This window comes from Heterobasidion irregulare, assembly GCF_000320585.1.
Source record: "Heterobasidion irregulare TC 32-1 unplaced genomic scaffold scaffold_04, whole genome shotgun sequence".
Classification (NCBI taxonomy): domain Eukaryota; kingdom Fungi; phylum Basidiomycota; class Agaricomycetes; order Russulales; family Bondarzewiaceae; genus Heterobasidion; species Heterobasidion irregulare.
In genome coordinates, this window is record NW_009258200.1 from 2,768,993 (window position 1) to 2,792,886 (window position 23,894).

The 23,894-nt window shown below is 54.8% G+C and overlaps 10 protein-coding genes across 10 annotated transcripts; 6 read left to right on the forward strand and 4 right to left on the reverse strand.

The window, feature by feature from the left end:
- Positions 1-2,703: 2,703 nt before the first annotated feature.
- Positions 2,704-4,400, reverse strand: HETIRDRAFT_315798 (uncharacterized protein; the record flags this gene model as incomplete). Its single annotated transcript, XM_009547383.1, has 4 exons — positions 2,704-2,822; positions 2,879-3,607; positions 3,663-3,845; positions 3,917-4,400. The coding sequence occupies 4 exons, from the start codon at positions 4,398-4,400 to the stop codon at positions 2,704-2,706; spliced, it is 1,515 nt and encodes a 504-aa protein (XP_009545678.1).
- A 530-nt stretch (positions 4,401-4,930) lies between these two features.
- HETIRDRAFT_68488 (uncharacterized protein) lies at positions 4,931-6,077 on the reverse strand (the record flags this gene model as incomplete). Its single annotated transcript, XM_009546417.1, has 3 exons — positions 4,931-5,636; positions 5,716-5,782; positions 5,850-6,077. The coding sequence occupies 3 exons, from the start codon at positions 6,075-6,077 to the stop codon at positions 5,116-5,118; spliced, it is 816 nt and encodes a 271-aa protein (XP_009544712.1). The 3' UTR covers positions 4,931-5,115.
- A 2,022-nt stretch (positions 6,078-8,099) lies between these two features.
- Positions 8,100-9,289, forward strand: HETIRDRAFT_314822 (uncharacterized protein; the record flags this gene model as incomplete). Its single annotated transcript, XM_009547384.1, has 3 exons — positions 8,100-8,169; positions 8,233-8,508; positions 8,565-9,289. 3 exons carry the CDS (start codon positions 8,100-8,102, stop codon positions 9,287-9,289), a joined length of 1,071 nt encoding a protein of 356 aa, XP_009545679.1.
- A 449-nt stretch (positions 9,290-9,738) lies between these two features.
- On the reverse strand, positions 9,739-12,217 carry HETIRDRAFT_109123 (uncharacterized protein; the record flags this gene model as incomplete). Its single annotated transcript, XM_009547385.1, has 5 exons — positions 9,739-10,655; positions 10,980-11,081; positions 11,138-11,197; positions 11,260-11,515; positions 11,579-12,217. The coding sequence occupies 5 exons, from the start codon at positions 12,215-12,217 to the stop codon at positions 9,739-9,741; spliced, it is 1,974 nt and encodes a 657-aa protein (XP_009545680.1).
- Positions 12,218-12,932: 715 nt separating this feature from the next.
- On the forward strand, positions 12,933-14,557 carry HETIRDRAFT_474573 (uncharacterized protein; the record flags this gene model as incomplete). Its single annotated transcript, XM_009547386.1, has 7 exons — positions 12,933-13,149; positions 13,216-13,248; positions 13,312-13,346; positions 13,421-13,526; positions 13,619-13,697; positions 13,783-13,902; positions 13,958-14,557. 7 exons carry the CDS (start codon positions 12,933-12,935, stop codon positions 14,325-14,327), a joined length of 960 nt encoding a protein of 319 aa, XP_009545681.1. The 3' UTR covers positions 14,328-14,557.
- Positions 14,558-15,156: 599 nt separating this feature from the next.
- On the forward strand, positions 15,157-15,576 carry HETIRDRAFT_165718 (uncharacterized protein; the record flags this gene model as incomplete). Its single annotated transcript, XM_009547387.1, has 2 exons — positions 15,157-15,261; positions 15,496-15,576. 2 exons carry the CDS (start codon positions 15,157-15,159, stop codon positions 15,574-15,576), a joined length of 186 nt encoding a protein of 61 aa, XP_009545682.1.
- A 1,096-nt stretch (positions 15,577-16,672) lies between these two features.
- On the forward strand, positions 16,673-17,587 carry HETIRDRAFT_242280 (uncharacterized protein; the record flags this gene model as incomplete). Its single annotated transcript, XM_009547388.1, has 4 exons — positions 16,673-16,772; positions 16,920-17,036; positions 17,112-17,386; positions 17,471-17,587. Coding segments are annotated over 4 exons (609 nt in total), but the record flags the coding sequence as incomplete, so codon positions are not given.
- Positions 17,588-18,222: 635 nt separating this feature from the next.
- Positions 18,223-19,998, forward strand: HETIRDRAFT_409222 (uncharacterized protein). The gene has a single exon (XM_009547389.1). It carries the CDS (start codon positions 18,243-18,245, stop codon positions 19,470-19,472), a length of 1,230 nt encoding a protein of 409 aa, XP_009545684.1. The 5' UTR covers positions 18,223-18,242; the 3' UTR covers positions 19,473-19,998.
- Positions 19,121-19,998, forward strand: HETIRDRAFT_439781 (uncharacterized protein). The gene is made up of 2 exons (XM_009547390.1): positions 19,121-19,536; positions 19,595-19,998. Exons 1-2 carry the CDS (start codon positions 19,531-19,533, stop codon positions 19,958-19,960), a joined length of 372 nt encoding a protein of 123 aa, XP_009545685.1. The 5' UTR covers positions 19,121-19,530; the 3' UTR covers positions 19,961-19,998.
- Positions 19,999-20,470: 472 nt separating this feature from the next.
- Positions 20,471-23,654, reverse strand: HETIRDRAFT_426691 (uncharacterized protein; the record flags this gene model as incomplete). The annotated part of the gene is made up of 6 exons (XM_009547391.1): positions 20,471-21,487; positions 21,540-22,036; positions 22,087-22,204; positions 22,268-22,813; positions 22,971-23,588; positions 23,643-23,654. 6 exons carry the CDS (start codon positions 23,652-23,654, stop codon positions 20,471-20,473), a joined length of 2,808 nt encoding a protein of 935 aa, XP_009545686.1.
- Between the last annotated feature and the right edge of the window lie 240 nt (positions 23,655-23,894).

A 23,894-nucleotide genomic window follows, 5' to 3' on the forward strand; every position in this document is an offset into this window, starting at 1 on the left:
CAGGCGCTCGACCAGCGCGTCGACCGCAAGCTCATCCTCGGTTTCGACTTCGGTGTCTGGCTCTACGGCTATTGTCTCCGCAGGGCGAGGCTCCGAGACTCTCGCCTTCGCTTTCGGCTCGCGTGGCGACGCGCCGAGACTCACCCTCCCCAGCCTGTCTGCCAACGCGTCCATCGCCCGCTCCTCCCCCGCCAGGTCGAACCCGTCCTCGCCATCCATGTCCATCATCGATTCCTGCGCGAGCCCCAGGAACGAAATCTTGTCGTTCAGCAGGTCGAACGAGACCTCGGGGCACTGGAAGTGCATGCTGAACGACGCCTGGAGGTCGACGGAGCTGCGGCGTGGATCGAGACCGCTCGCGCTCGCCGCAGTGCCCCCACGCGGGCCTGTACCGGTGGTGGTGATGCGGGGCCGCGGGGGGGACGGCGATTCGGGGGAAGTGGGCGCGGAAGAGTCCACATCGAGCGGCGAAAGTGGGGGCTGGGCGGACACGAGGTGCTCAGGCGGAACGACTCTGATCTGAGGCGGCGTCGGGCGTACGGTGGGCGTAGAAGACGAAGAGGACGACAGCGAGGACGCGGACGTAGGAGACGTACGCGTGGGTGGGGCTGTGCTGGTGCCGTTGATCGCATTGATGACCGAGGCGAGCGGGGACGTCGCGGGTGCGGCGGTGAGCTTCGGTGCGCCGAACGCGGGTGAGGCAGTGCTGGCGAGGGCGGCGGCGAGCTTGCGGGTAAGAGGCGAGCTGAGAGGCTGTTCCTGGTGCTGTTCCTGGTCGTCGAGCAGGATGTCTGCGAGCGGACGGCGCTGGGGCATGGGGTCCACATCGGCGATGGCGGGAGCAGCAGAGACATGACGATCTGCACTGGAGCACAGAGCCGTACTTGGGCCCGCATTCTCATCCTTGTTCTTGTTCTCGTCCTGAGCCTGCACGTTTTCACCGTTCTCGTCGTTCTCGTTTTCGTGCTCGTCGTCCCCATCGTGTTCATCCTCATCGGCGAGCACGCCATCGAGTTTACTGAGATCCGTATCCTCCCCAGCCGTATCGCTAAAGTCGATGAGCACACCCATGGGAGGCATCTTGGGCGGGAGAGCCTTGTACTGTGTATACGTGCGGCTGAAGAACTTGGTCAGCGTGAGCGGGCTGTCGGCCGAGCCGGTTCCCGCCGCAGCAGAGGCAGAGGGGGAAACATAGGCGGGCTCAGCGTTCTCCTTGTCTGAACCCGAGTCTGGAGAGTGGACATCGCGCCGCATGGGCGTGGAGGGCCGCGCTGATGTGAGGGGGTCGAACATGTCGAGGAGAGACGAGCGAGGGCGGTTCGTCATGCCAGGCATCGTGCTGAATGCGTTGTATGTGGGCCGCTGCTTGGATGTATGCTCTTCGTCGTCGTCGTCGCCGGCCGTGAGGGTAGATCTCTCGTGAAGTTCGTAGACAAGAACCGGGCACGGGCGCTTGAGGGAGTGGAAGCGAAGACCGTGGGCGCTTGACGTGACAATCCTCACTCAACAACAACTTGTGACCTCTGTGACAGACGCGTTACTCACGTGATCGTATATTATTTCACGTCATTGCCCTCTTGTCACGGCCGAATTGTCAGGCTAGGGGTCTTCAAACAATTTACATCCGTCCTTCAACCCGACACACCACTGGTAGTTACTGATGTTGACACAGGCTGATCCCATAAGATCTATCTGAATCAAGTCCGGGGTCATCGTTGACTGTGCACTGCGCAAGTTGTTTGCTTGCAAGCAAATTGTGTGACTGATTTCGTTCGCCTCCTACTAATCATTGCAGTAGAGGTTGTCGATATGCACGTTGCGGTGGGGAAAGGTGGAAGTTCCTGACGTTCGAGGTGCACCTGGATCGCCCCGATCGATCCCACGCCTACCCGTACTGAGTGTTTAGTCGTGTGGGTGAGCTCGTAACGTGGATGATTCGTGCGCAATCGTACTGGCAGGGCTGCGGACCATTTCTCGAGCGTGTCGAGCCGAGTAAAACAGGACATGCACATAGTAGTATTTTGTTTCATAGCCAGTGCACTTCGGCTCAAGATGGGGCGTACCTAATTGATACGGAGTATGAGATGTGGGGCCATACAGTGGTGCGCCAACTTGAAAGTCAAGAGCTACAAATCAACCGTCATACACAGGACAGTCAGAATAAAACCGATCAAAATCCGTTAGGCACACACTCCTTTAAATACAACAAGTGTCCACCCTCGTACTCTGCCGCCGCTTTAATTTTGGTCCAAGAATCTGCATAAATGTCCCTCGGCGTAAGTACCGTCGTTTCTGAGTTCGCCTGCTCCTTACCGACGACATATATTTCGTGCTGCAGTGTAGCTGGCGATCGCATACGCCAAAAATCCAGGATGCGCTGCGCAAACGCACGAATTACGAGCCATTCCCATGACCGAGTCACCTAGGGTATCAAGTTTGGTGATGACAGGATCAGCTCCAAAAATTTCGACTTTTTTTTCTGCAGTCGTGTACTGCTCCCCTGGCTCACAACTTGAGCGGCAGATTCTTGATCAAGTTGCCATTTTTGTATTGAAGGCATACGAACGGCAAAATCCACAGGAAGAATTCGAGGTCATGGTGATACTGTCTCTTGATGTTGCCATACCAATACTCCCCGTTGAGCAGACCCAAGGCCATGATGGGCTAAATCTCAGGGCGAGAACGCCCGTTATGACTCGACTGTCAGAGGATCGTCGCCAGCTTCCAGTCGATCAAGAAACCGCGCTTGTCCATATCAACCATGAGATTTGACAGCCTGGGCGTGACATCCTGAATGCCTAGCTCCCAAAGAGAATAGTGGCCTGAACCCTCTGCGTCAGCAGTCATCGACACCAGAGAAAAGCAAAGCAACACGCACTGCGAACGCAATCAAGCCACGCCTTCAAAAATGCCTCGCCGACCACCGTAGTGATTGGTCTCGGTCGAAGGAACACGGCCAGCCGGAGGAAACGAGCAGGACGCCGCTTTTCAGGTGGGTCGAGACCAAGCTTTCTCCTAATATTTCCTGTCGAATACTGAGTGTAGTCGCGCGCGTAAAGCGGCTCCGGATGATGACCCAGGGTATCTGTGTTTGACCGCAGCGTGTATGCTCCCCTGAGACCCTCTGCTTCGTTCAAAAGCGGTTCTTCCTGCCAGTGAATCTTCGCTGTTACCTTTCGAAGCTCTGTGGAGGGTTTAAACGCCGTAGTCACACCGCCAGCCATGTGGCGCTTTCTAGAAGACTCAACCTTGCGAAGCCGAGCCGCAGTGCCACAGAATACAGATGTGCCCCGCCCAACCAGGCCATACGCCTGATGCACTTGCCTGATCGTATCGATATCAATGTCCTCCCACTCGCCTGAAGCTCGAAGGATCGAGGTCTTGATATACCTGGTTTGGTCGGCAGCAATGCCTCTGGAAGCTACATCAGAAGGGTAGATAGCATCAAACTCCGTGTCTAGCGAGATGTTAAACCCCCAGCCCTCCAGCCCGAACCGCTGAAATGCAAAGAGCAGAATCAAGAAGCGCGGAAGGTCCTGGACGAAGTTGATGCCTTCTGTCTGGATTGCACCTTGTCTGTCGTACCACCATATCCATATCACATCGTCTGAGCCGGACGTGAGAAGGAACCGTGCGAGACGAATCAGGGATTCGAGCCTCACCGATGAAGAGTAGATTGATTGCGTGGTTGATGCACGGCTTTCGTGATAATATCTCGACGCCATACAGTGCGGACTGTATGATAGGAAGTGATAGAGTCTCCGGCCTTTTAGCTACGATTTTTGTTTGCTTGAAAGTTGCATCTGCCGTGCGAATAGTGGGAGTGGGTCGACGGCTCGAATGGACTTAGCTGCTAAAGACTATCAAAACACGATGTCGTGTGCATCAAAGACCCTACCTGGAATCAGTTTCGTACTCGTGATAAGAGAATGGCTTGTAGTCGGTTCGAGGTAGTTGACCTTCGCGGGGATCACTTGCCCTAAACCCGAATAGGTGGCAGGCGGCGGATTCAAAATGTATGCGCAAACTTCGAACTCAATCGAAGCGCATATGCTCGACCAGGCGAGGTTCTTGCGCGGAGATGGTCCTTCGCAAGCATATTCGGCGACAATATCGTCCCATTGCATGTCCCCGCGATCCGGCGCAACCAACTCCGCTGCGGCGAGCGAGACTAATACCACCCTAGGGCCGCGAGAGACCTGAGGATCACGATTGTTTTGGTATAAAGTAATGTTGAGGTCTTCATTTGCACGCCGAATATCGGCGATATCAATCGTTCGCAGTTTCTTTAAGACATCGTTGGAAAGGTCAACGAACAATCTATATCTGCTCTTTTCTTCGGGTTTCGATGTGCAGCTGAGATCCGTCTTTGATTGCTTAGGAGTACGGCATCGAGACATGACTGGAAAACGTTCGGCCTCGTATCGTTTGATGAGGCATGAGGATCGACGAGACGTCGGGTCAGGAAGTGGATTAACATGTCATCGACTTTGCATCGCTCATGTTTCTCGAGGTCGCGGGCGATGCTCATGATGCGGCCAGCGACTCAACGCTGTCTATTCGAGTAATCAGCCGTACAATTTTATACTCTGAGGCGCCACAGTCACATAGCTTACTCGTAGGCTCGAATCCTTCACAGGCAGCAGTGGTCGACGATGATCCCAAAGGCACGGTTCGAAGGAGTTGCGTCGAGCTTCAGCGCTTCAGCCCTGCGATCTTGTGCCGGTCACCGGGGGGCGTGACTTGTTCTGCTTGGGTCAAGCGCCAGCCCCGCCATATGCCGGGACATACCTGGTAGTGGATATCCATGTTCAGGACTTCAAGGCCTCGAGCTTAGCCCACCGGGGTTCAACGTTCAACTGGTCGTAAACCGGGGCTTGTGTCCCGGACATTCCACCTGCAGCCAGGAGCGGCTGAGACACACGTGAATAATTATCAAGAAAAATACAATTTCTTTGCTTCGACATGCGAATATAACGTGCAGATTCTTCAACAGGACATACATACATGCGCTCTCCACCCACTGAAGGACAGAGCAGAGAAAGAGAAATGAACTCGCAGCGTGCGTACATGCAAAGAGGAAGACAAGACGTACCTTGGCCGACTCCTCCACACCTAAGCCTTCTTGCGCCTCTCACCGAAGATCCCTGTCCCGACTCTCACAACGTCACTCCCCGCACGCAGCGCGGCCTCGAAGTCACCCGACATGCCCATGCTGAGCAGAAGCTTCCCACCTTCGCCCCACGCGCCGCCCGCTTCCTCAGACACCCCCGCTTCGGCGCCGAGGACCGTCTCCAACGCGTCGCGCGTCGCACACAGCGTCGCGAAGTCACGATTCTCCGCGTCTAACTGACGCGACTCTGCGAGGGAGCCGATGGTCATGAGCCCGCGGAGACGGAGGCGCGGGCATGTCGTGATGATGTGTTTGGCGAGGGTAACGAGCTCAGAGCCTTGATGCTGCTGCGGCTCCGGCGCGGGCGCGAGGGGCGCGAGCCCGGACTTTGCGTCCTCGCCTGAGGTGTTCACCTGCAAAAGGATGTTGAGCGGCGTCGTGCGCTCGGCTGGAAGCGCGCGGTCGAGCGCGGTCGCGGCCTTCGTGGATGTCACCGTCTGGATGGTGTGGATGTTGGGGATGGCTGCCAAAACCAACGCGCAGCGTCACGCGAGCGCAGGGTCGGTATCATTGTAAATGACTGGAGAGGAAGAGGGGCGGACATGCGAGGGTCTTGGCCTTGTTGGACTGCAGCGTGCCGATGAAGTGCCATCGGATGTCCGAGGGCAGCTGGCCGCGCACGATCATCGATGCAAATTAGCATGCGTGCATCCGGGGGAAATACAAGCAGGCATACCTGCTGTGCCTTCTCCACGAGCTCCTGCACATAGTTTTCGCCAAAGTCACGCTGGCCGACGTCGTAGCACGCCTGCACGTCTGACGCGGGCTTGTACTTGGACACGGCAACGAGAGTCGGCGCTGACGATGACGACACCGGCGTAGCCCGTTGTACACGCGCACGAATCTCGGCGAGGGCCTCGTGGAGATCAGCTGTGCGTTCTGAAGTTGTTGATGAAGAAGACATGGCGAGACGCGTGAGGCTGCGATGAAGGGATGAAAGGGAAACAGAGCGCATGATCGATTGGTCAGCCGCCGGTTCAGCTGGTTGTTTTCTTCCGCTGCTCCCGAGTGCAACCCTCTTACATCCCAACATTGATATGTGGCTAGCCTTTCCTCTGGCATCACCGAAAAGCGAATCTCCTACAGGCAGTCGGGAGCAGAAAGGGCGGCAGCGATACCGTGAACTCGTCTATCACTCGCTCGTAGTCTGCAACAGCGACAAGGAGACACCCAGCGCCCTCGACGGCGCCTACCAAACGACGCTTCACTTGATCTTCCGTGTTTCCCTCTGTCCGCCTCGCGGAACAAACGATAGGGAGAGACTGTGGGCGCAGTCCTGACACCACTTCTGATTTTCCTGCTACTTGCATACAAGATCAAACTAGTACGGGAATACCAAGCGTTATGGAGTATATCCGACCTATTCAAACGAATCTAGATCGAAGATGCCATCCGTCAGCTCCTCCATGGGCCCACACCACTGGAACATGTACCCCAACCCCCGGTCATCGTGGCTCTTCATCGCCATTATCAGTACAAGCTCATAATTCTCGCCTGCATAACTTTCCAAAAGCTTTTTCTGCTCCTCGCTGGCCATGAAGCTCACGCCATGTACTTTATTCTCCGTCGAGTCGCCTTCGAAGTTTTTGATCACTGCTGGATACCTCCCCCACATCTTCACCTGGCAACCGACGATGAACACGGGATCGAGCACCGGCGGCTCAATGAGACTCAGCACGCGCTTCAAGACTTGCGGGGGAGAGAGTGCCGTAGAAAAAGAGCTCTTGCTTGGGATGTATGTATGGTTCGTCCCTGATGAGGCTAGCCTTCGCGGCTTCGTTGTATTGACGAAACTTCATCTACATGGCCTCTCCCTTTGGAAGGCTGCCAGTTCTGAGTATTGTTATCTCGAGGTGAGCTGCAATCTTGCATGTAGATTCATCAACGTCGTTGTTTTCATCGAATGGACGTCAGCACGTACCTTGTAAGTGGGCAAGATCGATCACTGCTCACATCCCATACTCTGTGGTCCACCTAGGGCTTTGATATATAGTCATCGCTTTACACCTGCTTGGTTCTGACGGTGGTGGCACCCGGTGGAGATGAACGTGAGTGACTTCGATAAGGGCTAGACTTCTCAGCGTTTAGAGAGCATGGGGATGACAGAATGATCTGATTGCGTAGTCCTCCTCCTGTTGTTCTTCCGGGCAGGGTCCAACGCCACTCATGATCGCGGCCCTTGCGCGACCCCACGGAGAGTCGAAATAAAACCTGCTCTCGAGACTCGCGAGATATCCTCAATCCACAAATGAAGACAATGCCATTTAACCGGCTCGACACGCACTTACCCACTCACTTGGAGGCTCGACCAATTCTTCCTCCCTCAGTACTGAAGACTCGTCCAGCATAAACAAGGATGAGCCTGAGTTGTGCCCTTTGTATGCGCGATGCGCATCGAGGTGTGCATATATCAACAGGACCTGACGACGATCTCCTCGCCGAAGTCGTTGAGCTCACACAATCTTACTGGCTTTGAATCCTTGATTTCTTTTGCAAGAAGTGACCTTCAGACCTTATCCTACTGTCTCAGTTGGCTGTCGCTTGTTATGGGCCTTTGCAATCGATCATGCATCATCTCAACCTTCCCGAGGCTGACCTGCCCTCGTGTTTGTCCGTTTATCCAGTTACGTCGATCATGGTGGCGATCCTGGTGGCAATCTCAAGCGATCATGGTATTGAAGCACATCGGAGCTCAGTTTAGCCCACGGCTCTGCCACATTCAAAAGCGCGTGGCCCATAGTGCCTCTTTCTCCGCTTTGTCGTCCTCATCGCGCTTTGACGGGCACTGTTGTCTAGCCCCGGCGCCACCGTAGCCCCCTGACAGATATAAAAATGACGGTGGATGCTGACCATTCACCCAGTCCTCTTCTTCGCCTAGGAAGTCCCAAAACCCTTCGCCACACTCATTCTTCCATCGTGGTTATCAATGTCTGGATGTCTCCCCGGCAGTGCTTATAAGTTTTACGAAGAAGCTTCAAGCTCCAAACCAAGAACAGGTGCGTTTTTTCATATGCCAGCAAGATGTCGGCTTGATGGTCCTATCTGTTTTTTTTTAATAGTATTTACGCAGTCATCCGACGGCTACTGCTTCGGCATAGAAATCGAACTAACCTTATCACCCAAAGTACAGAACATACATCAGTTTCATTCATCCCTGCTACCTGGCCCCATGGAAGACGACGGGACTTATCCCTGGGAGCAGATGGCAACAGCGCTAACTATGCTTTTAGACCGCGTCCTTTGGGACCGAGGCATGGGAAGGGCCTCTCAGCGGCAGTCGTACGACAAGTGGTGTGTCACCTTTGACGATACGATCCAACCACCAAGGGGATTCTGTGAGTCTGCAGCCCTAGTCCTCGAATATCAGTCTCCATTCACATGTCGCGTATAGCTGGGTTCGAGATCATATCTCCCATTCTCACCACAGAGATGGACTGGCGCGTGGTGATAGAAACAATCTACGCCGTTGTAGATGCTTATTTTATAATCCAGGCCTCTCCATCATGCGGCACTCACGTACACATCACACCTGGCCGCAGAACCTGGAATGTCGCCGACCTACGCGCTCTCTCAAAAGCCATCGTTCTGTGGGATCCTGTCATCGAGGGCCTCTTGCCCGAAGAGCGTCGCATTGATGCCCCTGACTCATGGCACCGGAGCAACATCCATGGACAGCTCGCTTTACATCTGGAGCAATTTCATTCGGACGGGTTTGATCATCTCTTCCAAATGATTGACGATATAGACGATCGTGATGAAATAGTCGACTTTATCTCGCCAGACAAGGCTTGGGCATGGAACTTTTGCCATGTTAAAGAAGCGTGTGGGACAGTAGAGTTTCGCAAGCCACCGATGGCGCTGACAAGCTCCGCAGCGGTAGCATGGATCGAGTTCACGTTGATGTTCGTCCGTGCCGCCACAGGGATGGAGATGGGATACTGGGAAGGTGTAGGCTCCCAAAACGCACGACCAAGCATTAGGGCTTTGGAGAGCTTTGTCTGCTTGGGTCTCATGCCCGGTACTATCGACGGGAAATCTGGTCTCACCTTGTTCCAGGACTTGACGACTTCCCGTTCTGGGGGCTCCGCAGGTCCTTGCTTAGTGGCCCAGCTTTGAGGTTCCTTGGCAGGCTCGATTACTCGGTGCTGGAACTTTTGCGGCAGCGCCGCGCTATAGGTTATCCGTGGTTTGCAGTATGCATATGCTGGCGACATGTAAAAAAGTATATGTATGGCGCACTTAATGATATGATATGTGCTTATGACATCTAGGAATGGCTGTCACAATGACCTATCACAGTACAATGTTCTTGTCGACGTGGACACTGGCTTCTCATCCATCCACTTGCGCAATGTGACACTGATGACTGAAGTGAGCTGCTGTTCCAGGGCGCTGAATGCGGACAATGAGAATACGATTAGCAACATCGGAGAAGGAATGTGTGGAGGATGTGTGGGTAAATGGGTATGGGATGGCTGCTACGGCGCAAAATCGACAAGCAAAAGAAACGACAAAATACTCGAGACTCTATTCTCCGATCAAATTCCTCAGACTACCGAAATGTATCAGAGCAGCAGCGCTAGACGCCGTCTCACTACTGTGGGAGAATCATATATCTGGCTGGGTTGCCGGACTGCGACATGTCCGAGTGATCCTTTCTTGTACTCCCCTTGACGCTGCCCGTGGAGGGAAATCATGGATTTGGGCTGGATGACAGGGATAGTCGGAAGCCTTCCGTGGCGATGGCGATACGTGGCTATGTAGAAGCTGAAGATATCATGTTCAAACTTGAGGTATGTGTCACGATCGTCGAAACAGCATTCGTCCCATCTGGATGCGAACGTGCCACCGGGCCAATCACGCAAGGCGGTGGCCACGCTCTCGACTGCCCATCGACGCACTTGCCAGTCCCGAGAACTGAATAAATCGCAATTGCCATGCTTCTCCCACATAGGCTGTACTCCGCCTCCGCCCCAGATCTGGAAGATGCGCCATTCCCGATGAGCTGCTTTCACATTTGAGTCTTCATAGATTGACTTGAGGAGTTCTCGGTCCAACTCCAAAAGTTTGAGCCGGAAGTTCATGAGAGAAAGCTCCCATATGACTTCTGCCCACAATCCCTTGTCAGTATCTGCCTTCTCACGATCAACGACAAGGCTTCCCCGGCGGTAACTCTGAGCAGAATCATAAGGTTTGAAGCCGCCATAGACAAAGAAACGGACATTGATGTCCACGCACTCGATGATGTGCCGTTGGGCTTTCATGTTCGGATTTCGCTGTGCTTTGGGTACATTTGGATCATTGCCAATGCGAGCCTTCTTGTTTGGTGGAGGCGCGACAGGTAAGCGAATGATATCAGCGAGCGAAGACAGGGGTTTCACAGAGCAATGGTCGAAATTCACCATGTGATACCTCCCTTCGAGAGCCACCCGCCAGTCCTTCGTTTTCATGAATATCATGAGGTGAGCGGGGGCGTGGACGGCTTGGTGGATGCACCAATGATGCACGCGAAGCCAGTTGTGAAATTTTCACCCTATGATTTCGGTGCCGTCTGTATAGAATAGGTGAGATGGGGGGGATATCTAAGCACAGCATTGTCTTCGTCAGATATTCTTTCGAATTGAGTGAATGCCCGAGCCCATCCGTCAGCCAACGGCGGACACCATGATGGTCGAGGGTTTTTGAGACCGGCCGGTAGAGGGTGCTCTGTTGCAGTGTCTGTGTTTTCAACTAGGATTGGCGCGCCATCCACTAATAGCGACACTTGTCAACTGAATGTCTCCTTCCTTTCATCACACATACTCACAAAATCTGTTGGAAGGCATTACTAAAAGAGCTTTCCCTAACGGAGGATGGTGCTGAAACTGCACAGAGTTGAGCAGATCAGTGATTTTAGCCATGTCAAAGCCTACAGGACAATGGTGAGTCAGGGGTACAAGTAGATGTTACATCGTGTCCACTAACCCATGCTTTGCATGGACTGCATCAGAACCATGTCGCTATCAAGGTTAGAGAAATCAACCCCTGATGTGCACGATGTGTTATCAGTGAGCGATTACAGGTGGAATCAGAGGTGACGAACCCACCGTAGAGCTCCGTGGAGACCGCAATGATTTGCTTAAGTGTGTAGTGAACCTGTTCTGTATGATTCACAGCAGCAAGAGCAGAGCAGCCCGGCGCCTTGCTTGATGGCACTTCACCCCGCCGATTCCCAATCTTATCTGTAGGAAGGTAGGCCAACTCGTAAGGCTGAACCCACGCAATTGTGCATGTATGTTCTTTTGGCTGAAAATGTTGTGCTAGGGCGCCTGCTCCCAAAGCGGCACGGCTGATCAATACTCGCTGTGCACCATAGTGAGATCGGAGGTGAAGGCAAGGTGAGTGGGTGACCTCTTTGACACGTACAATTAAGGTGTCTGTGGTGAGGGTCTCTCGCTCCCGTATCCACCAGACTGGGATACCACAACGGATTAGTCGGTTAACAACACTGAAATGTTTTGTTATGACACTGCGGAGGGGGAGCACTGGTGTGGGACTGTCAAAATCAGGATCAAAGAGGCGGGACTGGATCTCCTGTTTGTAGATGACCCAAGCCCGCATGTCGAGAAGAACACGTTGGAACTCGCGGAACCACAGCAGAGCATCGAAAGAGGTCATGGGTACAGAGGGCAGGCGTTGATACGCCACAAATAGACAGTCCGCTCGACCTCTTTGATACTTATAATCGCGCGCGCCAGCAAGTTCCTCCTCTGGCGTAGTCGCAGAAGAGACTAACTTGATTCCAAGGTCCTCAGACATACTGCGTGCCTCTATCAATGCCTCTTGGAGACGTGATAAGACGGCATCGGACAGAGAGCCAAACTGCTCAAACGGCAGCTCTCGAGGTGGCACGAAATCCTTTCCATCAATAGAGAACCATGGCGCGAGATAATCGCTGAAGGTGAGCAATGAACGATGTGACTCCAGAGGCAGCGATGCAGGTTTGGGACCTGAAGAGGTGGTTATGTCTAGTGCCAATAAATCGGGGTTACCTGATGCAGCCATCGCATGAGGCTCCGCATGATACTAGAGAGCCTGAGGCCACTTGAGAGGTTCGAACATGCCAAGCATCCCACCTGAGAAATAACGGAATGGTTTGCCATCGGGATTCATAGGGACCTCCGGTACAAATCCCATGTTTGGAGATGAAGTCCAGAGCTGGTGCTCACTATCAGGGAAAGAAGCTAAGCAAAGACAGTCGGTAGCCTGTAACTGGTCTCCTGGACTTATGCCACGGTGCGCATCCAAAAGTTCTTGTAGAGACTTAAAATGCCTCATTGTAGACGTAAGGCTAGCCATGTCCTAGAGTTCACTCAAAGAAAAAGGATACCGCGAAACCGTCGAGTTTGAGGTAGTACAGTATCCCAAAGGCAAGCAGGTGAGGGGCAGGCAATTCTGTGACTCCTTCAGCTTCAGCTTCAACCTCCGACACGGTCTCCGAATATCCGAAGTTTGAGGCTTCTCTCTGCTTGTCAGGTCATTCTTGAGCTGGAGTAGTTTCTATACACGTCTCTTCGTCTCACGACCTTCTCGGCCGCCGACTTTTGCCACGTAGTAGCGGCCGGTGCCTTACCAGAACAGACTTTGCGTTGTGTATGATAAACGGCGACCGAAACCCATGATAGACCCTCGATTTTTCGATCGTTCCTTCCAGTATTCCCTCTTCCTTAACACCCACCGGACTATGCAGCATCAAAGTACGATGGGCGTTTCCTCGACGATGCTTGAGGACAAAACAGACCTCGGATGGGACAACGTCGCGCTCGGGCTCACTTTTATCGCGTTCGATGCGGGGTTATCGTTCGTGTTTGGCCTCGGTATCGGCACGTCCTTGCTCAGTGCGGCCCTGCGCTGCGTCGTGCAGCTCACCGTTGTTGCAACTATCCTGCAGAAGGTGTTTGCGACAGAGAGCTTTTGGGCGGTTGCAGGCATTTCAGGTGAGCGCACAGTAAGACCGTGCTGTTGATTTTGATTAATTCAATACTTGTCGGGTGTTCATTTAGTACTGTTGAATCTATTGGGCACGTTCGAGACGGGTGAGCGCAGTCTACCCCCTACTTTTGAAGAATGATAGCGCTGACCCTGAGTCAATTCACTAGTCGTGGTCAAGTCCAATCGCAGGTACCGATACATGGTGCGTTCAACCTCGAGAAAACTGGACGGATCTCCCATCGAACATGTCTGTCTACGCACTCTCCCGCCATCCAGTTCCCTGCCGTGCTCTTCGCGATGCTGTTTTCTACGATCCCTGTCTCGGCCCTCGGCGCACACTTTGCGATGGGCATCCGCCCATTTTGGCGCCCAGAGCAATACAGTGCGTATTAGCACCACGCATCTTCACCCTTCTCATCCTTCATCCTATGTCACTGACTACGTTTCACGTATGAATCACGCTCTTCTCCCCAGTCCCGCTCGTCGGAATGCTCTGCGGTAGCACCGTTTCCGCCATCGCCATCGCCGTATCCCACGTCTTGAAAGAGCTGGAGTGCGTCCCTCCCACTCCTTATACACCCGCACACCCGGAGGCTTGGCTAACTCTCTCCGTACTTTCTGCATGCACATTTTTGCAGCGTCAACAAAGATCGGACCGAGACGTACCTAGTGTATGGGGCGACGCGCATTGAGGCGTGCTTACCCGTTGCGCGCGACGCACTGCGCGTCGCGCTCACGCCGTCTGTCAATCGGATGAGGTGCGTGCCGGCAACGCCTCACACAAATCATCGGCCTCATTGCTCTTGCAACTAGCGTACTTGGCATCATTGCCATCCCAGGTATGATGACCGGCGCTCTGCTCGGCGGATCCTCGGTACAGCAGGCCGCACGGCTGCAGATGGTGATCGTGTTCATGATCTCGTCCTCCGAGGCGCTCAGCTGCGTCATCACGACGTTCCTCGCGCTGCTCGCGATGGTCGACCGCGAACACCGGCTGCGCCCGGACCACGTCGATACTCGGCTCCATGTGGTGTGGCGCGCGCGCGATAGAGTGGGGTGGGCCGTGGTGGGCGGCGTGAAGGACGCTGGGATGGCGGTTGGGAGGTCCCTGTGGCCGTTTGGGAGAAGGAAGCAGGGCACGGCTGATGGGGTGGGGGAGAGGCAGAGACTCTTGCCCGGATGATCGCATGATCAGATCCAGATCGAGCGGTGCGTCCCGTCGTGGGCTTTTGGGGGGACAAGTCGTATCTTCAGGCCCAAAAAGACACGGTGATACTAGAGAGAGTACTTTGGGGGCGTGAGTTTTTTCACCGTGACGTCTTCCATCGACGTTCACGATACTTTTGCCATCGAAAATAACCACCGCACGTCTGTATTTCATCCTATATTTAACTATTCGAATGTATTCATGCGATCTCTGTAAGACCTGCGGCCCCCATGAAGAACGTGTGCGATCACTTCGGGACGCCGTGGACTCTGCTATTCGCGATACGCGTATCTTCACTTGTCTGGTGACGCGTATGCTGTGCAAAGCAGTACTAAGCACGTCACGTTGCCTGTGTGTCTGCTCACGTGCAATCGGTCTTTATAGCGGCTGCACTCCCCCCAGCCTGCTCCTCCCCGCCCAACGTTGATTCTTCAATCGCTCAGGTAAGCTTAGGTGCTTTCCGCTCATCGGTTTTCTCTGCACGTTTAGAGGAACGTTCAGCTTCATTGACCGACTCGTACTTTCTAATCCCCTATATTTTACATCGGATCGGACAGGCACATCTCACATCTCCACACCCCAGAACGTGAACCGAGTCCAGCGCCCGCGACGTGATTGATTGTGACTAGGAACCCCTTGGTGCATTACTCTTACAAGTCAAGTGAGTCCTTCTCGAAGCTTTGTCGGTAGATCTGCGCAGGCGGATATAAGGGGATAGTTGATGGTCCCCTCCAGCGTGTATGTATTGACTATGACCTGTTCCGACCTGCAGCTTAGCTTCCATCACCTCGAGACGAGACACAACATGACAATGATGATGATGGTTGCGGACTCCCCCTATTCTCCTTCTGTACCCGTGAACAGCTGCTATGCCGTGCAATGCGGAACGTGCGGCAAGACGACGTGGAAGGTAAGTTCTCTACGCTTGGCTAGTTCGGTCTGATGGTGTTGGGAACGTCGGTTTATTCTACGAGCGGGGTTTCCTGCTCCGAATGCATGCAGATATGACGATTGGGTCGGCCGTCGAGCTCGGGCATACGTAGTGTGCTGGTGTGTGATGCGTTGCGGTCTTTGTTCTCCTCTTCGGTCGTAGCCTATGATGTGGTCACTCATTGATTGAGCTGATTTTGCTTCGCTTCTGTAGGGGTGCGGCCAACACGTCGAGTCGGTGCGTACACAGATCATTGTTGCACATGTCTGGGCAGGAGGATGCCCCTTTATGTAGTGCCCGAGATTCACCCTGGATCGTTCGCTCAGTTCGGTCCAATTCAGTTCATGGCGATCTGGGGCGGGGGCTGATGATGCGCCTGGACCTCTCGTGAGAGGGCAGTGCTGGAATTACTGGTCCTTCTCGAAGCGAGGGTAGGGGGCCATTTTATGTCATGCCGCAGACCCGCAGAGGCCCGCAGCTGGCGCGCCCGCTTCTATCCACGCGGGCGAGGTGGCTGCCATCTTTTTTCCTGTGGCTGGTGTGCTTGATGTTGACGTCTTCGGGCTGACTTTGAGACTGTGGGTGAACAGGTGATGAAGGACGTGGCGGAGGAGGACAAGTGCAAGTGCCCCCGTTGAGGACAAACGACGAGGAGGAGTGACGGCGCGACGCGTGGAAGGGCAAAGGCGAGAAGTTGAACAGCAAGGAAATGTAATTGTAGCTGGCGAAATGAATATTGTTTGCGCACTGCGACACTACTGCTCCCTGCAGTGAGGCTCGAGGGAGATGAAGAGAAATGAAATGGACAGGATCTAGATGAGCGTATATGTAATTTGGGAGTGCGGAGTTGGGCCAAGAGCAGTAGCCACCTCCTCCTCGTCCCCTCCCTCGTTCCTCTCCCTTCTTTGCTCGTCGTTTCTCTCGTCCTTGCCGTCCACGTCGCATATGCCTGTCCTGCTCCCATGAGCTCCTCATACTCACAGGCGGTGCCCCCGCGCCCTCCCGTAGATCTCACAGACGACGTCCGCATCACCGCAGAGGCTCGCACAGACAGGGACCCTGCCTCCTCTCGCCTCATCCTCAACCAGTATGTGCGCGGTCCCCAGGTCGGCAAGGGTGTCCACGGCGAGGTATTTCTTTGCTGGGATATTTCCCAGGACATGGCAGAGCGAGTGAGTCCCATTGGCCCCTGCTCTCACTTCATCCGTTCATCGATACCACCGCGCTTCTCACCATACCTCTCGTCGCGCCTTACCGTGCCCAGGCGATGAAGGTCGTCTCACGCAAAAATCCACGTCAGGACAAAATAAACAAGCTTCGCAAAAAGCACATCCCTGCCTCGGGCGGTCACACCCGCCTCAACGACAACATGACCAGCACAGAGTATGGCATTCGCAAGGAAATTGCCGTCATGAAGCGATGCAGGCACCCCCATGTCGTGAGGCTCATCGAGGTCATAGACGATAAACTGTATAAAAAGATTTATATGAGTGAGTCCCCATCCTTCCCGTTCATCTCTCTGCCTCGTGTGTCGGCAGCAGCAGCCTTCCTCGATCACCGTGTGCACGTATCAATTTTATTCCATCCCCATGACTCCCGAGGCGCAATCATTGACTCGCACGCCCCCTGCTCTCTAGTTATGGAGTATCTCGGCGGTGGCGAAATTAAGTGGCGAGATCAAGACAACAACCCTATCTTACGAGTAGAGCAAGCGCGGAGAATCTGTCGCGACGTTATTCTCGGGCTTGAATATCGTTTGTGCTTTCCATACTTTCCCTCTTGTCATTGCCTTTTCAACGCCCTTCCCATCCGCTATCCTCTGTCCGTAGTGCACAAACAAGACATCATCCACCGCGACATCAAGCCCGCAAACCTCATGTGGACGTCGGACCGCCGATCCGTCAAGATCACCGACTTTGGCGTCGCGCACCTGTCCGGGCGCGACCCAGAGGAGATCCTGCTCTTCGACAAGGCCGAGCTCGCCAAGACCGCGGGCACCCCCGCCTTCCTCGCTCCCGAGGTCGTCTGGGAATTCGGGAACGTGCCCGCGTCATCGACGCCAGCATCTCCCGCGACCCCGCCCGAAAACGGTTCCGTGCCCAGTGTCAACGTCAACGCCATCCTCAACCTCGACGCAGCGAGCTCCGTATCCACCGTACACGCGGCGACGCCGTCTGCGCGTCCTGAGATCACCAAGTCTATCGACTTGTGGGCGTTTGGAGTCACGCTCTATAGCTTGCTCTTTGGCCGTACGCCGTTCGTCGCGGAAGGCAACCACGAGTTCATGCTCTACCATGTCATCTGCACGCAGGACTGGGGTGTTTCGGAGACGATGGGTGTGGACCGTATCCCGAGCGGCGGTAGGCACCCAAAGATCAAGACGCTCAGTCGCAAGTCGCCCGAGGGCCCGCTTGTCATCTCACTGCTGGAGCGACTCCTGGAGAAGGACAAGGACAAGCGGATCACGATGGCCGCGCTCAAGGTATGCCCCTCCCTCTCTCACTATGCTCATTCCCGCATGGGTGCAGTCCGTTTGACGGATCCTTCTTCAGCAACATCCCTGGCTCCTCCGCGACATCCCAAAGCCAAAAAAGTGGATGAAGGAGACTGTGACGGATAAGGTGACCGTAACGCAGGCCGCCATCGAGCACGCCATGTCCCCGATGCGCTTCCGCTGGCGCCAGAGGTTCACGAATCGCGTCACGTCCCTCTTCCGCACCGTTCGTCCGCAGCGCTCCTTCCGCTCCGCGGACGACGGCTCCGACACAGACGTCGGCGTGCGCTCGATGCCGTCCATGAGCATGAGTCGGTATACCAAGAGCGTGAAGCCTGCCAGCCGACATGCCAGCCCGCGTCACCACTCTCATCGTGTGCAGGAGAAGCAGCCCGAGGGCACGGCTGCTCGCCCAACCGCATACACGCACTCCGCCGTCGATGTCTCTGCAAGCAGGTCAAAGTCGATGGACCGCCGTCCGGTATCATCCGCCGCTGCTTCTCCTGGCAGTTTTACCGGGGGTGTCCTTCACTACCCCGTCGGCACGACCGCCAGAACGCGTCGCGGTTCCGCATCTCTCCTTGCGCTCCCCTACTCACACAATCAGCAGCAAAGCTCCTCGCGCTCCTTCAGCCCGACACCGAGCACAGGCGGCGACGACGGGACGGACCGCACGCTAAGTGGGCGTGACCGGCCGAAGAGCCGGTTCTCGCTCAGCTCGTTCAAGCAATGGCGTCCTGGCCGCAACGTGTCGTACGGGCCCGGCCCACACGAGGCATCGACATCGAATATGACTACTACGTCCAAGCCCAGTCGCCAAAACTCGAGCGGCCAGGCGTCCACAACGGCGACCAGCCCGACTGACGGCGCGCGCTCGAGCGATGAGGTGTCACCCATCGTTGGCGGCTCGGGATCTGGCCTGAGCTCGGGCGTGGTCGTGCGGGATTACCGCAGGCATAGCGGGCCGCACGTCACGATGGCGATGCGCGCGTCGAGCTGGGGGAACGTGGGCGAATACAGCCGGCAAGCGGAGGAGGTCACGTCTATCCATTCGGGCGATCGCGAGGAGGCCGTTGACGAGGAGGTGATGCTGTTCGGCGCGGGCGGCGTCGCGAATGGACCGCTTCCTCCTACACCCAACGGCGGGATCAACGTGCCAATGTCTCCCGTGCCTAACTTTTCTGCGCTCGATGCGGTTTGCTTGGATGCGCAGTCTCCGCCACAGTCGCACCACTCGACACTCAAGGCCGTCCCACATGAGCTTCTGCATTCCGTCACTGGCCGCGATCCAGCCACAGAGGCGGACCCCGCCGTACACGATGCTAGTACGTATGGGCGCGGTGCCAGCGGAGTCGCCTCCTCCCGCCCGCACGCGCCCAGCCCGCTTGCGCACCTGTCGTATAGTTCGGAAGACCTCGGGCAGTACGACTACGACGATGACGACGACTCGTCGAGCTTCTTCGAGCGCGCGTCCGAGGTGGACGGTGCGGAGGACGATGGGCCGCTCAGCACGAGTCAGATCTTCGACGACGAGGATGACGAGAGTGACGAAGAAAGCGTGCCGCTCGAGGTGCGCCGGCGGCGGCCGTCGTGGTCTGTCGTGCCACCGGATCAGGATCAGGACAGCGGGGAGGAGGAGGAGGAAGATGATGAAGATGATGATGATGAAGATGAAGTAGATATAGAAGAGTCATGATGCCGCTCCCCTCCGCATTCGTGTGGTGCCACCAGCATCGACGGACGCATCTGTATTTATGGGGGTATGTATCACCGGACCTTTTTCTTTCCGCCTTGTTGATCCCCGTTCGCCCCTTCAAGCTCACCATAGAAAACGGACAGAATATATTTCACTTGCCATCTCTTACACGCCCGCTCATACCCTTTTCTTTGCCCATCATGCATCATCATTCAGTCTCTTTTTGTTTTCTGGTTTCCTCCACACCTGCTCATTCTCTACTCGGTCGGCCTCACTCCTCCCACTCCACTTCTATCTTTCGTCCTTCATCTTCATACCGTCACGACCTTTTCAAAGCTGTCTTTGCCTTTACATGTACTCATAGCCTTTCCTTCTTCCCTTCGCCTATCTACCATCATACATTCCTTGCCGGCCATCTCACCACGTTTGCAACGCTCCAGCCTCAGTTACATACAGTCACAGCCAGTGGATTCAGAAATAGAAACTAAAGGGCTATATTACCGCCGCAGCGGCACAGATTGGTGTTATACAGTTGCGTATAGGTTACACGGTATGCGGCCACCGGAGTGGGGATCGAGACAGTGGTAAACGAAAGGTGGTGTAGACCCTTCACGAAGCATATACGCGCAACGGCATGAGACTGCGCCTTCCAAGAAACGAAAACATAAGCCGATGCGATTAACAGAAATGGAAGCAGTAGATAAGTAGATGAGGCAGGGGTAGAAAGGGCAATGGTGATGCTTGGAGAGCTTGGGTGAGCGGGGTATGCATGGGGTATCTGGTCAATGCGGTACATAAATAGCGAAAAAATATCGCGAGGAGAAACCATGGAGTGAAGGAAGGAAAGTGTATGCCTGGCCAGAGTCCAGACTACTTACATACTTACACCGCGTCAATCAGCTCAAGGAACGCCATAGTTAAATAGATAGAATGAAAATGAACTGGGATGGAATGGATCAAATAAATAGGTGTGGGCCTCGCAGCGCAAGTTCGGCTTTTCATGTCGGGAAGCCACGCACAATATGCGCAGCCCCACCTCCGAGTCTACCGAGGAAGTGCCACACGGCCGCCGTCCCGTCGTTTGCGAATCCCTCTCCAGAGGCGTGCATCGTGTTGAAGCTTGTCCATGCAGCGCGGTCGTAGTATGTAGGGCCACCGGGCACGACGTATTGCTGCGCCAGGAATGGGCTCATCGCGATGAACACAGCGGCAGAGGCTCCTACGCACAGCAGCAAGTGGGACACCAAGCTCGAAATCCCTGCCTTGCCTTCGCCCCGCGCGCCGTAGACGTAGGTGTTGTAGATATTATAGAACCGGTTGCGCCGGCTACTACTGTCTCGTGGCGGTCGGGTGCCTTCCGTACGAGGCGAGGCGGCGATGATCTTGTCGATGATAGTGCAGTCGACCCCGAGTTCTTGCTTCAATGCGCGCCATTCTTCAATGGCCTCAGGCGATACGCCGCCATCGACCCCACGAACGGGCAAGTGGGTGCCCTTATGCCATTTTTTCAATATCTCAGCAGCGATGCGAAGGTCGCGTCGGGCCTGGGGGTCGGAGATGTTGGCGAAAGTGAGGTCATCAGCATTGAGGAGGTGGTCAAGGTCGTGGAGGAGCGCCTGAGACGCGGCTTGGTTGTAGGAAGGGGGCAGGTCGGCCTGGATGGGATCAAGGGTGGCAGCTTTGGCCTTGGGGGTCGGAGGAAGGACGGTTGACGACGAAGAAGTCATGGATTCGTCTGCTTCCGTCGGTGATGGTGATCGAGACGGCTCAGGCTCATCTGTTTGAATCTCAACTTCTGTGGTCGCTTTAGGCAAAGCGGGGTCTGTCTGAATTGAAAACGACATCGTCCTAGGCGGTTCGGTCTGCGTTCCAGACGTCGATACGCGCTGTAGGTCAGTCTGCGTCGAGGACGATGACGTGAATTGAGAGACATCGTATTGTGTGTATGCGTCGGCATACACCCGGTTGTCCTCGATCGTGATGGCTTGCACCTTGTTGGCACGATTCGGACCACGCTGAAAACACGCCAGTCAAGACACGCACATTTGGGCTACAAACACGACTCACTCTCGTTGTGCGGGTGATGATAGTCTGTATAACATCCTCGCTTTCTGTATCCTCATCCTGACTCTCCAATTCATGGGCCTCCAACGTCGAGTTCGACGACTTATCATCGTCTTCGTCCTCTTCCCACCCGCCCTTACCCATGTGGCTCAGTAACTCTGCACCCAGGCTCTTGCTCATACTGTTGACAGCACTTGAGCCGCCACTGTGAGGGCCATTCGTGCTACTGGACAAGCCGTTGCGTAGCTCATCCATGTCGAAACGCATACGATCAATAGTCTCCTTGAGCATGAGGTTTTCTTGCTTTTGCTCGTCAAGCGACGACTGAGCTTCATGCGCCATGGCCAATTCGCCTTCTAGGATGCCGATACGATCCTCGTAAGCATCATGCTCCTTGCTCCATTTGTTGATTTCGATGAGTTGCAGAGCCGCTACCTCCTGATTTTCTTTGATTTCCTGGTCCTTAAGCCTAAGGGTATTCCGCAATTCCTCTGATTGGCCTGCATGGCATTCAGCAAATAGGACTCCAGTATGTATGAAGAGATCTTACTCAGTTGTTCTTTATACTGCTTTTGAAGGCTCTCGTACGAAGCCCGCGAGGTCTCGAGGCTTTTTTGCACTTTCGCAATCTCGACTTCCAGGACAGAGATCTGAGTTATGTGCGATTTCTGGAGAAAGAGTGGATTTTTTTATAAGCACTGATAATGGTGAAGGAAGGTGGCGGGGCAAACCTCCTTGTTCCGAAGTTCCTTCTCTTCCCTTTTCGCGGCACTGAGCTCGCCCTTCGCCTCCTCCAATCTCGCCTCCATCTCCTCGAGTTCCATTTCATGATCTGCTAGTCGATTCTGCAAGGTTCTCTCCGCCTCCATAAGTTTCTTCCCGAGCTCCGCATTTACACGCTGAAGGGCCTCCATCCGTTCTGTGGGCTCCATAGATACTGTCGACGAAGTGGCCGACCGCTCATGATCTAGAATAAGGCCCAACGCAGAATCGTCGTCGTCGTCTTCTGATTCAAAGTCAAGAGATCTGGGCATAGGAAGCGAGTTGATATCCTCCTCTAAATCATCGTACATCGGATTCGCCGGGTCAGCGTAGGGCGGCCCCATATCAGTTGGAGACTCCCGACCACTGAGGCCGTAAGGATGAGGGAAGTTCACGCTGTTGAAGTGAGCTTGAGGCTGAGACTGTGTCCGCGAATGTGGTCTCGACGATGGGCTGACCAAGGTAGGCGAGCCAATAGTGTCGACGCTGGTGGTTGGGGATAAGGGGGGTTGAGGCTGAGAAGAAGATGCAGAGGAGTTTGACGTGCGACGTGGACGCCCCGCAGATCGATTATAAGCTGTTGGGGCAGTCGACGACTGAGTGGCAGAACAATGGAACAAGGAGTGAGATTTGGAGAAAGCATGGAAATTGCCGGATACAATAAGGGCGTACCTCGGAATCACTAAGCGCGCGACTATGACCGCCCGCATCACTCTTCCTTCTACTGGGCGCAACTGGGCGTTTGGACCAACTGGAGGGCGCTGTCTTGCCCAAGGGCGTTGTACGCTGTCGCTTCTGCGCGTCAAACACGGAATCTTTCGCGGGCGTCCTCGGACCATTCCGGCTCTGTGGCCGGCTCGGCGGACGGCTTCCGGACAGGCGATAGACGGATGTGCCGTTAGACTCCATGCTAGACGAACGCGAATTGTAACCTGAGTAGTCGCGCTCATCTGAACGACCACGAAACTCCTCGCCTTCTGGCGAGTCCTCGTCTGCATTCTCTGTCGGACTATTAGAGGTGCGCATAGCAACTAGAGCAAGAATAGTCCCAGGCGTGGCTTCCAGTGCTGGCTGAGTGTTGATGATGTTGCTGAAGCCGTTCATCTCGTCCGGAGTCATGAGCTCGATGCCGAACTCTTCGCGATATGTGGCAAATACATCGGGAAGATACTGGGCTTCGAGAGCCACCTCTCCATCTTTGTTGGTGTACGATTGTGGGTGTACGCTGAAAATATCATGAAGCTCTTGGTCGATATCTGCCACGGATTGACGGTTTCGACCGTAGACACTCTATAGGTCGTAATTCAAAAGGCTTGAATGGGAAATAAATTCTCACAAACATACCTGTGCTGCCATTATAGAGCAAGCAACGAAGGGAAACTGTACACGGTAGGGGAGAAGCAAGACGCGACACGACGGCGGCTTCACAGCACCAACCAAATAGCCACTATTGCTTAGCTAATACAGTGACCGCCGCCATCACGTGACCGTGCTTGCCCCGACGCAACCCGTCGCGGGCCGCGGCAGACTTAGCGGCATGTCGAATGTCGATGGAATGATTTATCGTTCTCGTTGAAAGAATTTTGCTCGCGTTCA